The sequence below is a fragment of the Rhinolophus sinicus genome, chromosome 8, assembly GCF_057876585.1.
Source record: "Rhinolophus sinicus isolate RSI-liver-muscle chromosome 8, RSI-T2T, whole genome shotgun sequence".
Lineage (NCBI taxonomy): Eukaryota > Metazoa > Chordata > Mammalia > Chiroptera > Rhinolophidae > Rhinolophus > Rhinolophus sinicus.
In genome coordinates, this window is record NC_142508.1 from 1,093,971 (window position 1) to 1,105,685 (window position 11,715).

At 43.6% G+C, this 11,715-nt stretch overlaps 1 protein-coding gene across 7 annotated transcripts in view; it reads left to right on the forward strand.

The window, feature by feature from the left end:
- Nucleotides 1–11,715, forward strand: part of LMBR1 (limb development membrane protein 1) — a 116,737-nt gene that overhangs the window by 85,774 nt on the left and 19,248 nt on the right. For 3 of the 7 annotated variants that reach the window (XM_074315038.2, XM_074315034.2, XM_074315036.2), the window contains 2 exons: nt 4,568–4,729; nt 7,558–9,314. The exons of 1 other annotated variant lie outside the window; for it this stretch is intronic. In XM_074315038.2, coding sequence (XP_074171139.1) covers nt 4,568–4,729; nt 7,558–7,643 — 248 coding nt within the window. In that variant the 3' untranslated portion in view covers nt 7,644–9,314. Of the gene's footprint in view, nt 1–4,567; nt 4,730–7,557; nt 9,315–11,715 lie in introns of those variants that run through there. 3 more of the 7 variants (XM_074315037.2, XM_074315040.2, XM_074315042.2) reach the window with 1 other exon arrangement.

The window sequence follows — 11,715 nt, forward strand, 5'->3', positions numbered from 1 at the left end:
TCTTTCAGCTTTCTCAATGTGTGAAATGTCTTTATTTTGCCCTTTTTTTTTTTTTGGATGTTTTCACTGGGTATAGAATTTTAGATTGAGTTATTTTTTCTTCAGTATTTTAAAGATGTTACTTAACTGTCTTCTTATTTGCATAGTTTTTGACAAGAAATCTTCAGTGCTCATTATCTTTGTTCTTTTTTATGTAATTTATCCTTTTTAAAATTTGACTGCTTATAAAAATTTTCTTATTGGTTTTAAGCAGTTTGATTATGATATGCCTTGGTATAGTTTTCTTCAGACTCTTGTTCATTAAATTCGTTGAGCTTCTTTTATCTCGAGGTATATAGTTTTCACCAAATTTGGAAGATGTCCAACCATTACTTCTTCAAATATGTTTTTTTCCCATTCTCACTTTCCTGTTCTTCAGGAACTCTCACCACAAGCACACTAGCAATTTGAAATTAACTCACAGTTCACTAATACTCTATTCATTTTTTTGTCTTGTTTTGCTTTCTCTGTTTCATTTTGAATAGTTTCTATTGATATCTTCAAGTCCACTAATCTCTTCTTTTGCAGTATCTAATCCGTGTAGTGTGTTTAATATCTTATGTTGTAATTTTTCTTTGTAGAAGATCAACTCGGGTCTGTTTTATTTCTTCCACATCTCTACTTAAGTTCAATCTTTCCTGTAGCTTGTGAAATGCAATTGACCCTTGAATAGCGCCGGGTTTAGGAGCACCGACTCCCCCACACAGTCAAAAAAATCTGAGTATAACTTTGAGTTCCCCAAAACTTCATGTGTGAGGGAACATCTGGTCTCTTTTACTCCATGTTGGCTGGAACATTAAATTAATAAACATATTTCTAATTGATGTAATTTAATGAAAATCTGCTTGCACAGTAAGGCTGGTCAAAAGGTAGTTTTTGCTGCAACAGCATCATCTTTCATTCTACCCCCAAAGTAGAACCTCTATAGTTTTAGAATGACGTTGTTTTTGAACAAATTGCATAATTGGCAATGAGCCTATTTACATTAATCCTGAAATAAATGATGTTTAAAATGATTGTAGATTTTACTGTTTCTTTAAGTTGCATTTATTTTTTGACACTGTTAGGCTAATTTATTTCAGAAGTCTGGTTTAGAGGAAGGAATTTGAAAACCTAGTCAAGAAAATTTAAACTAACCATAGTGAGAGTCTAGAGTGGGGGAGAAATGTGTTAATCCCAGTGTTTCATCAAAGTACATTTAATCTCTAAATTTGTTTTTTTGTAACAAGATGTATGTGTTCTTTTTGGCGGTCTTATAGTAAAACCATGGATAGCCACGTCAGCCCTTTGTGTGATACGCCAGCAAACATCATTTATTGATGAAGTTACTTTAATGAGGCCTTTAGCATGTCATTTATAAACTCTCTCTCAACTTCTTGCTAGTTAAGGAACATGAAGATGCTTGCTAAAAGTCGGAGTTGACTCAGGTGGGCTAACGAACGTAAATTCTGGTGACTCATATTGCAGGTGGAGTAACCAGCTCTTTCTTGAAATGAGGTTTTGTTTTGTACCTTAGTTCTTTTATAAGGTATGAATAGAAAAAGGTCTTTATTCAAGGAATTGTGCATAAAACATTTTCAACTGAATCCTGGTGGGGAGAGCTGATGTGTGGTTTGTCGTGAAGAGTAGTTTATTGACAGATAATCCAGATAATGTGGCCTTATGCTTATCCCCTGCTTAACGCACTAAGCTTCTTACTTGGTACATATTTCACTTGTCTTTTAAAGAAATGCACTTAAGTGGGAATAAGCATTTCAATATTGGACTGGGAGAGGTAGATAACCACAGTTGATAATGAATTTTCTTACAGTTAGTAGTATTTTAAATTTTGCTACCTTAAAACTTGTATACCTTTCTCCAGAAAGAGATTTTGAAGTATTATACATTTGTAGAGTAAGTGTTTTTAAGTTAAACTTTAAGTATTGTTACTTTTTCTTAAGTGTTGGTACTTTTAATAAAAAAGTACATTTTACAATTTAATTATTGCTGTGACAAAAACCTCTCAGAAGTTTAGAGAAAGGTTAGTTTAAGGTTTCTTGCTGTCTAGTCTTACAGAATTTTCAGAATTGAAGAGCAGTGTGTGTTGTGCAGAGTAATCTTTTAGTTAGTCAATATTAGTTAGATTTTTTAAATGTTAAATTTGAAATAATGCCGTTAGAACTAGTTCCTATAACCTAACAGCTTGTATTGTGCCTGAGTTCACTGCTGCAGCAGGCTGACGGCTTCCTGTGTGAAATCAATGTGAGGCGTCCTGGGGCCAAAGCAGCTAACAGCAGACATTGTTCTTTGCCTGGTGTTTCATCTTTGGTCTTGATCCTGACTCTCGAGATACCAAGTTGAGTCCACGAAGAACTTCTAGCGAGAACACTTTCCCATCGTTTGTACCGCATCTGCCGTTCTTCCTATGCTGGTGCATTGGGCTCCCAGACCTCACTCGCATGTGTGCTAGTGCGGCCCCAGCTTGTACATGGGCCACATTCGGGTGGTGGCTGAATTCAGCATGTACCAGTGGTTTCACCAGTGGAGTGTGTATCCCGTGAATTCACAGAGTCATTGGGCTGTGTGAAAAAACTGTTAAAACTTGCATTTATCTTTATTGCTGTTATTCTGATTTAAAGTTTTCGTCTGTTTATAATGTATCTGTCAGTGAATAGTACATATGTAGTTTACAGATAATCACACACACACATATGTTGGGTATATGTGCTCTGATTTTGGTTTTGCTGATGGTGGAGTATGATCAAACTTTTTTTAGACCAGATAAGACCTATGGGGCATCTGGGCAAGGATTTTTGTTCTGTGGTCTCTGGGTACCTACATAAACAAGCTTCATGATATACACAGTTCTCTGTGTGTGCAGATGTGTGCTTTTCCTATGAAAGAGCTGTGCCTCTCACCATTCTCAGAGGAGTCTCTGGACCTAGCGATCAAATAAACCACTTGTCTGGGACCCCAGGCTAAAAGCAACGAGGTTGGTTCTGTAGGACTACATCTTGTCTAAAGATGGCTTCCTCGGTGAAATAGATGGCATTTTAACGGAAAATAAAATGTATCATTAGACACATGTTCCTTGTAACAAGTACAGTTTTGTCAAGGCGTCTGAGAAGCTGCGGCCGCCGTGGCCACCGTGATCTCATGCTGTGTGAGCTGCACCATGCAGCCTGCTGTGGTCGGGCCCTCTGCCTTCTTTGGAAAGAGATTTCATTGTGTGTTTCCATTAATCCTCTGTCCCTTTAAAAGGTTATGGTAGATTATTGTCTCTCAAATTCAAATCCATGGGCCCTGGGTAGATGTGGCTACAAAGAAACCTCCCATCCTTCTGACACTGTTTGGATATGAAGGTTTTCCTGTTGTCTCCATAGCTGCTTTTGTGGAGTCTGTCGCTCCAGCAGGGGACAGGATTGCATGGGTGCTGATGAGAGTTAAGTTCCAAAGCTGGCTGCTAGGGGGAAATTCAGTTCAGTCGAAATTATCCTTGAATTCCTTAGACCACCCATAAAATGAAAGTCCATGGTTTTGTTTTTACAGTCCTTTCTGGGTAAAAATTTTTATGGCCCCGTGTAGCTCTTTGATTTCTTCCTTGAAAAATGTCCACAATATACCAGTGGTCAGAAGGATCCAACCACTCACATACTCTTTCCAGTAAGTACTGCGCCTTGGGCACACGTTCATTGAATAGAATGACTATTTGAATTATTTTTTTTAAATAAGAGGACTTGTTTTTTTAATGTGTGTAGGTGAATTACAGTAACTCCAGTGCGTATATGACAACCACACTGTGTTTCCAGCTCTGTCACTTTATTCCACAGCCTGTAGCATCCAATTCACACCAATAACTTTGTTTCTGGAAAAGACTCACTGTTTGTTTACTCATTTATGTAATAAATGTGAGTATACGCAGGCACTGGGATCAGAGGAGGGGAAAAGACACAGTCCCTGCCCTCGTGGAACTCACATTCTAGTGGGAGCTAGGCAAAAAGTAAGCCAGACAGGAAAACAAACACCTCAGGTACTGTGTGCTGTGAAGAGCCATAATCTGGCCATGGAGAGGCCAGCTGTTTTCTGTGGGGTAAATAGGTGCCCTCGTTAGGAGGTGACTTTGGAACCAGGACCTGCAGGGAGAGAGGGGACAAGCGGTGGCGGAGGTGTGCGGGTTTGTCAGGTGTCTTTTCCATCATGACTCTAGTTTCTGATGTCAGCTGAGCACACATGCAGCCTCCCCACACGAGCAGCACAGTGGGCTTCTTGTCCACGAGAGTGTAAATTCTGAGTGACTGGCAAGAATCATTCAGCCTCATGGCTCCTCACTTCCAAGTGACTGTGGCCAGTGGCTAAGTGGATAGGTTAGGGCCAAATGTTCCCGTAGGTCATTCCACACAATAGCCATGATGTACTTCAAACTGGGATTCTCACTGACGGAAGAGAGAAATCGTGGAATTTGATCTGCTTTGCACTTTATTTTGTGACATATACATATAAAGCCATCATACCTGATTTTATTAAGGGCTGTTCTGTTTGTTTTTAACAGGAATCACTAGATTTGATCTCCTTGGAGACTTTGGAAGGTTTAACTGGCTGGGAAATTTCTATATTGTCTTGTCCTACAATTTGCTTTTCGCCGTTGGGACAACACTGTGTCTGGTCAGAAAATTCACATCTGCTGTCCGAGAAGAGCTGTTCAAGGCCCTAGGTAATCCATCCTTGGGGGGATGGACACTGTCTCCTCTTCTACTAATTGACCCTGCTTGTTGTTTGTGCTCTTGTGTAAATGACCTCTTCCTCATCGGTAAAATGACCTCTTCCAAATCCTTCTTATTTTTAGGATGGTTGTGAATATTAACTGAGATAATTCTTGTAAGGCCCGAGCATTGTCCTGGGACATCAGAAAGGCTCAGAAAATAGCTTTTTTGTTATTACGTTAACGGTAGTCACGGTGAGATGAGTGTGAGAGTGTGCTGAAGGCTTAGTTTTGGTAATAATACCTCTTACTGTTTTTCAGTTAGGGATTTTTTTGAGGCTTAGATTTTACAAGTATCAGGCTGACCCATAATTCTCTTCAGTAAGCTAAATAATAATTCCGGATAAAATATTTGTATTCTTGGCATTAATAGGATGTGTATTCCATGAGTCACATGCTTTGTGACAGCATTAAGAGCTCTGGAGCCTGGCTGATGTATAAAGGGTACAGTTGTAGCCTCGGAGTGTATTTTCATGCTCACTATAGCATCAGCACTAAACATATTTCAGCCTTACATTTTAGGAATACTAGGACAATGGAAACTGTCGTGCTCTATGAACCCTTTTGGGTTTGGTCCGTGTACTTTTATCATAAAAGACAAGAAAGGCAGTGATTTGTTGCAGAAAATCCTGACGTTAGCGCATGGATGAACTGACATCATTTGGATGTGAGCATTCCGTGTTCCACTGTGGCTTTTGGCTACTGTAAAAGGCACCAGAATACTTGTGTCGTGGAAGTGCACGTAACCCAAGCTTTGTGAGCAGCGGCAAAGCTTTGCACCCACCAAGGCTTTCCAAGCCCGATGATTGAAAGGATGGCCTTTGGAAGGAAAAGGACTTCAGATGATCTCTTCATTCATGTTTTACTTTATATTCACTGTGAGGGGCTGACTGATGAAATATCGGCCTGAAAGGGAAAAGCTAGGTCTCATGTCAGCGGAAGCACCAGCAAATGGATGCATTTTAATGCCTTGGTTCTGCGATGCTGGTCAGACGTCATTAGACCCTTCTTTCAGCTGGGTGTCCAGTTAACACTTCGTTTCTAAACCTGATATAATATTAGCAACATTAGTTAGCCATGATCTCAGAGCAATTCCCGCTTAGCATTCACTAAATGAGACGGTGGTCCAGGCACTGCAGGAACGTCCGCTTGGTGTCCTGATGGCGGCTGGCTGGGGAGGCCTGTGTACGCACGGTCCTGTGCTGTCAGCCTCGACTGGATGCTCAGTCGTGTAGAGCGTCCAATAGATTTGGATTTTCCCCACATTTCTGTCATTCTTTGGAGTGCGCTGAGGAAGTGATGCCTGACACGCAGGAAGAGGCCTCCCTTAGTGCGCATGATGAGGGGTAAGCTGAGGTCTCACTGGGGTCATAACTTGAGTATGGTGTGACCGTCCCCTCTCTTCCCTTCCTTGTAGGTATTGTCTGCTGCTGTGTCATTGGTAGTAGCAGTGCCCATGCCGTAGTCCCTGGCACCTGGTAGATACTCACTGTAGCTGTGGGGATGGCGGTGGGGGTGATTGGTCCTACACAAGACAGACATCATGGTTCCTCAGAGCTGCACCCACATTTCAGGAGGAACCAGCGAAAATAACCTACCGAAAGGGGGTTCTGTGCCAGCCGGGGTGTCAGTCCCCTCGCAGCTTCTCTCCCTGACCCCTCCTGTAGCTCACAGCCACCAGTGTGGGTTCCTGTCGGCGCTCGGTGCTTTGCCATCCCTAGGCGAGAGCTGCTTTCTGTGTTGGATTCAGTTTTTCTTTCCCATTCATCCATCACAGACAGGCTCAATTTTTCCTTTCTTTTCATTAAGATGTGCAGGTGATAGAAAGTTTTCAGTTAGGAGTGCTGTGTTTGTTAAAGAGTGATACAAAGTTGCATAACTGTCAGGTAAATAACATCTGGCATTTTAGGGGGGAGATAATCTTATCCAGGTACGTTTCTGAGTTGTCACAAAGATCTGAGCCTCATAAAAGCTGTTTCCTCAGAATCTCTTCCGTACACGTGTCCCTGAATGCCTTTGTGCCTCACGGAGTCAGACGCCTGGAGCTTCACAGTCACAGGGACTCTTAAACCGTCTTCGACCTTTCCTCCCCGCGAGAGCAGAGTGCACTATTGTTCTGCGTACTGGCCACATCAGGTCAACAGTTGCTGTGTGACACAGAGGGAACTTACTGTAACTTAGGGAATGGTACTTTGTTATTCTGTGAAGTGCTCCTGAGTACTGAAATATTACTTATCTTCAACTGGTTTTTTTTGGGTCATTTCTTCCTCTTTTTCATAATCTTTTTCTCTTTAATTACGTGATTAACATTTTGCTGTGTCTTTCATACGTTTTCCTGTGTGTGTATATATGTGCGTGTGTGTTTTAAAACAAAGTAGGATCGTACTTGTGTGTGGTTAGGCTCCCTGGGAAGCGCACTCTGGGATGGGAACAAGCTTGCAGGAGTTTCTCGGAGCACTCTTGGGATCAGGCACCAGTGGACCACGTGCCTCTCATCAGAAGCCCCAGTGAGCCGTGGGGGTGGTGACGAAGGAATGGCCTGGGGCCGGGGCCACACTGGAATGGAGAGAGGGCGTGACTTCCCCCCTGGCAGCTGCCTGCAGCTTAGCCCCCGCCCCCCCAGGAGCTGCCAGCGGGGAGAAGAGACTTTCACTCTGAAGGGGGTCTGGTCAGCACATCTGTTCACGTGGTAGCATTTAACAGTTGGCCTTGTTACTCTCCCAGCCCTTTGCCAGCACTGTGCGGGCATCATATCTCACCATTTACTTCTTTTCCTGCAGGGCTTCATAAGCTCCACTTACCACATACTTCAGGGGATGCAGGAACAAGCAAGCCTTCTGCAAATGGGCATCAGAAAGCGCTGTGAGACACAGCACCGCCTGCAGCTGGGCACCCGCGCCCCCGGCATGCGGCAGCCAGGCCACAGTCGGCTGGACCTGTCATTGGCCTTTTCCCAGAGTTTCTCGAGCGCTCACCCTGTGCTGGCGCAGGCCCTGTGCTGTCCAGCCGCATGTGGGCGCCTTCAGCGGCACGCTCCTCTGTGCACGTTTGCTCCCACCCGCCGGTGGTCACCCCCAGGAGGACACCAGAAAGGCCAGCGTCAGGCTTTCTAAAGATTCACTGGAAGCCACAGCCTATTATTCAGAACCTAGAAGCCTGCATGCGAGGCATCCTTGGTGCTGGGGTGCGAGGGAAGGTGCTGCAGAGCATGAGGCTTACTGACGTCCTCATTGCAGGCGCGTTCGAACTGTGAGCATCACAAATCACGTTTTCACTTCCTTAAAGAAAAAGCACAAGGCGTAGTTCTGATTTGTGTTGCGGAGCGATGCTGAGTGGACTTTGAGTCTTGGAAAGACAGGAAATGCCTTTGAAGCCTGTGCCTGGGTAGAGTCCATGGGAACGCAGTGTGAGCAGGAGCCGGCGTCTCCTCTCCCAGCCGCACTGCTGAGTTGGGACCTAGACTGTGCCCAGGCACAGGCACTCGCAGTTCTCAGCCTTTTCTCAGAATCCCTTGATTCCTTCTGCCTCTGCGTCCCCTCTGAGACCACACACACTCTGTGGTAGAGTCCCTTATCCCACCACATTCTGCAGCTGGGGTCACTTTTATATACGCCAGTTTAACCCGCAGACCCATGAAGGTCACCAGTTTAATACCCAGACACAGCACCAGCGTTCCTGGTGCAAGGATCGTTCTGCAGTGATCATTCACTTGTCAAGTTGTAAATAATCCTGGGGTGGTTTCTGGACTTTAAGTCCACTGAATAAAAACTATAAGATGACCATCCTGTGGCAGAGTACTGAAAATTGTGCACACGGAACATGAGATGGGCTGTTTGCACACATTTGTAGTCCTCCCATCTCTGTAAATACATGTCACATGCACTGTGTTACATGCACGATGTGTCATATGATCCACGTGTGTGGCAATTGATAGTCTGTGTTCAGACAAGAGTGAAACAACATTTTTCTCAAATTGTTGAATTTAAAGCCTTTTTGGGAGGGAGATATTTATGAAAAACGGGCTGCATTACTTGATGTCCAAAATTTCCACTTAGAGCCAAAATAATAAGAAAAATGAATCATATATTTGTAAGCTCCATTGAGTATGCGTGTCCTTTGTTTATGCCTCTGCCTTTCCTTCTGAGCTTCTCTTGTTAAAATGCAGCTTCGTTTTTAAAAAAGAACATTTTATGATTGTACACAGCACCCGGTAAATACCACTAATCCTCGTGTTGGGGACTGTCCCAGCATCGGGTCCGCACACTGAGAACCTAGCAAAGCTGGCTGTTTTCTGGTTTCATGGGCACTTGCCCCTCTGTAAGCATTAGCTGCCAGCTCTGTGTCTCACTGAGGCTTGCCTGCCGTCCATGCTGTGAGCAGACCAGGTCAGGGAGGAAGTGGAAGAGACTTCTTCAAATACAACAACATCACTTTTAAGTTACACCGATTTCAGGGCACGTCCAGAGAAAGTGTTCCTGGGTATTTGTAAGATGTCTGAACTTTTTTGAGTAAAGTATTAAACTTTTCAATGTCTGTATCTACTCTGTTCATTGGAAGTTTCTGTCTGCGGACCTGAAGCCTCGGGTTGGTCGGCCGTAACGCGTGTTATCAGTTCCTGAGGCTGGTTGTCTCGCTGTTGGAATAGAGGACACGCGTCATGTGGGGGGACGGTGTGAACCTGGGGGCTCAGGTGCCTCCATGGACACAAATACACGCAGTGACAGACACTCGGGCTCTGCAGACAGCGAGTGTGTCCCAGTCTTACACGCAGGCAGCTTCCTCTGGAGGGAGGGGCTTGTCCTACATGCAGGTGTGTCTGTGGACACACACTGGAGCCTGCAACAGGAGTGGGAGGCGGCACCCTGAGGCCTGGCACTGGACACTGGTGAGGACATGCGCCTTTTGGGTCTCGCTTTGCTGCAGACATGGCTGGTGAGGGCGCAGCGCCGAGTGGGGCCTGGGGTGAGTGCTCATGACGCCCCTAGCACTGGACCCCAGCTCCCCCCACCCCCAGCTCGGCACTGTACTCACAGTTTCTTACGGGGACCTGGTCAAAGCCCACCATTAATTTGTTCTGCAATATTGAAATAAGTTATTTTAAAATCATCAAATTTACAGAGTATAACATTGGTAATGATTTTTACTGACTTCCCAAGGTATTTCTTAGATCTAGTCTTTACTTAGCTTTATGTGCATTCTATACAGAATAGATCTGTTTCAAATATGAGACTTTCTGTGAACATTTTACACACATGAGTGTGAGCTCCATCACACTGACGGGGTCAGTGGATGAGGGTGGAACCTGTGTGTGGTTCTGACTCTGGGGCCCTCGCACCTCCTGTGCTTGCCGCTGTGGCCTCAGTGAGCCTGAGTTTGCCAACAGCACGGGTTTTCGTTGGGAAGCCCGATGTGGCTTTCTTTGTAATTAGCAGAGCATCTAATGCATAAAGGCAGAATTCTTACCGTAATTAAAAAATATGAGCACACACGAAGTGATGACTTTTTAAACTTTAAAAAATCTGGTTTGATGTTACTTTAAAAATGATTTTTGTTTACAGTGTTTTGTCTAAAATTGTCAGTCTTGTTTGTTTCTATGAGATACTTTCAGTGTGACTTTTTAAATGTCTTAGAAATTAAAATTTTACAAAAGTGAGTTCGTATTTTGGCGTACAGGCACTCAAATATGTGGTTCTAAAAAAAATCTTAAATACTGTCATGTCTAAGGGTCTATATAGGTTACTTCTGTTTCAATTTTATAAATGGCAATAATTATTCTGGTGCCATGCAGAATTGAGAAAGAAGTGGGTATTTTCTCTTTCCTTTTGCTGTGGAGTTATTGGTAGATCGGTTTCTTGCAACCTGAAAGAAATGTAGCAACAGTAATTGGAATTATGTATGTTGTTTAGTTGTTTGAGTTATTTGGATTTGGTTCTTCTAATTTCTTCCTAGAAGGTGTGAACCACCTAATTGTGTCCAGGCAGCTTCATCCAGAGTTCCCGGAAGACTACATGACACCAGCCTCAGGTTGATTCCCTGACAAACAGGAACCTTTACACCAGTGGCTTTCAAGCTCGTTGGCTACAGGAAGACATATTTTACATTGTAACTCAGTGTACAGCACACTTCTATATGTATAAACCAACATTTAACAAAACCAAACCTACTTTTAATATGTGACGTATGCTGGCAATTTCTGTTCTGTTGTTATTTTTTAAAATTCTAGACACAACCCCCTAAGTCGTTTCCTGACCTACTAATGGATGGTAAACTTCAGTTTGAAAAATGTGACTTTGGAATGTGAAAGAAGAACAGCACAAAGACCATTTTCTGGCTTGTGAAAATTGTTTGGGTAAGATACGTGATTATAAACACGACTGAAGCAAATATATTGGCATGCAAATTGTTGCACTGCAAAAATGTAATTAAAATCAATAGAAATCGCAAAAACTGAAAAATGGGTTACAAAATTTCAAAACTAGGTGATTGACCCATATGCCTTGAAGGGGCAGAGCTAGGAGCTAGCTTTCAAGAGAAGTGATTTAACTTCCAATTCTGTGTAATTCAATTAGGAAAATGTTTTTGCAAGTTCAAATGTAACCACACAGGAAAGTCGGACAACCCCAGTCATTTTCGGACACGGCTTTGGTATTATGGCCTTCTGAACGTGCTCAGAAAGTGGCGTTCACAGGAGGCAGCAGCCAATGTCCGTGGTGTCTGAGGGCAAAAGCGAAACAGGGACCTTTAGTGTCAGGATGTGTGGAGGTGGAGAGTCAAATGGGGGCTGAGAGCCCAAGGAAGATGTTTTACAAGTTACTGAAATGCTGTGTGACGTCTTTTCCTTTGGAAAGCTATTATTAAAAGAATGCACCGCGTACAGACAGTGGGCCTGGGCATCACGGATGTGGGGCTGCAGTGGCAGTGGCATGATGCCACCGGTC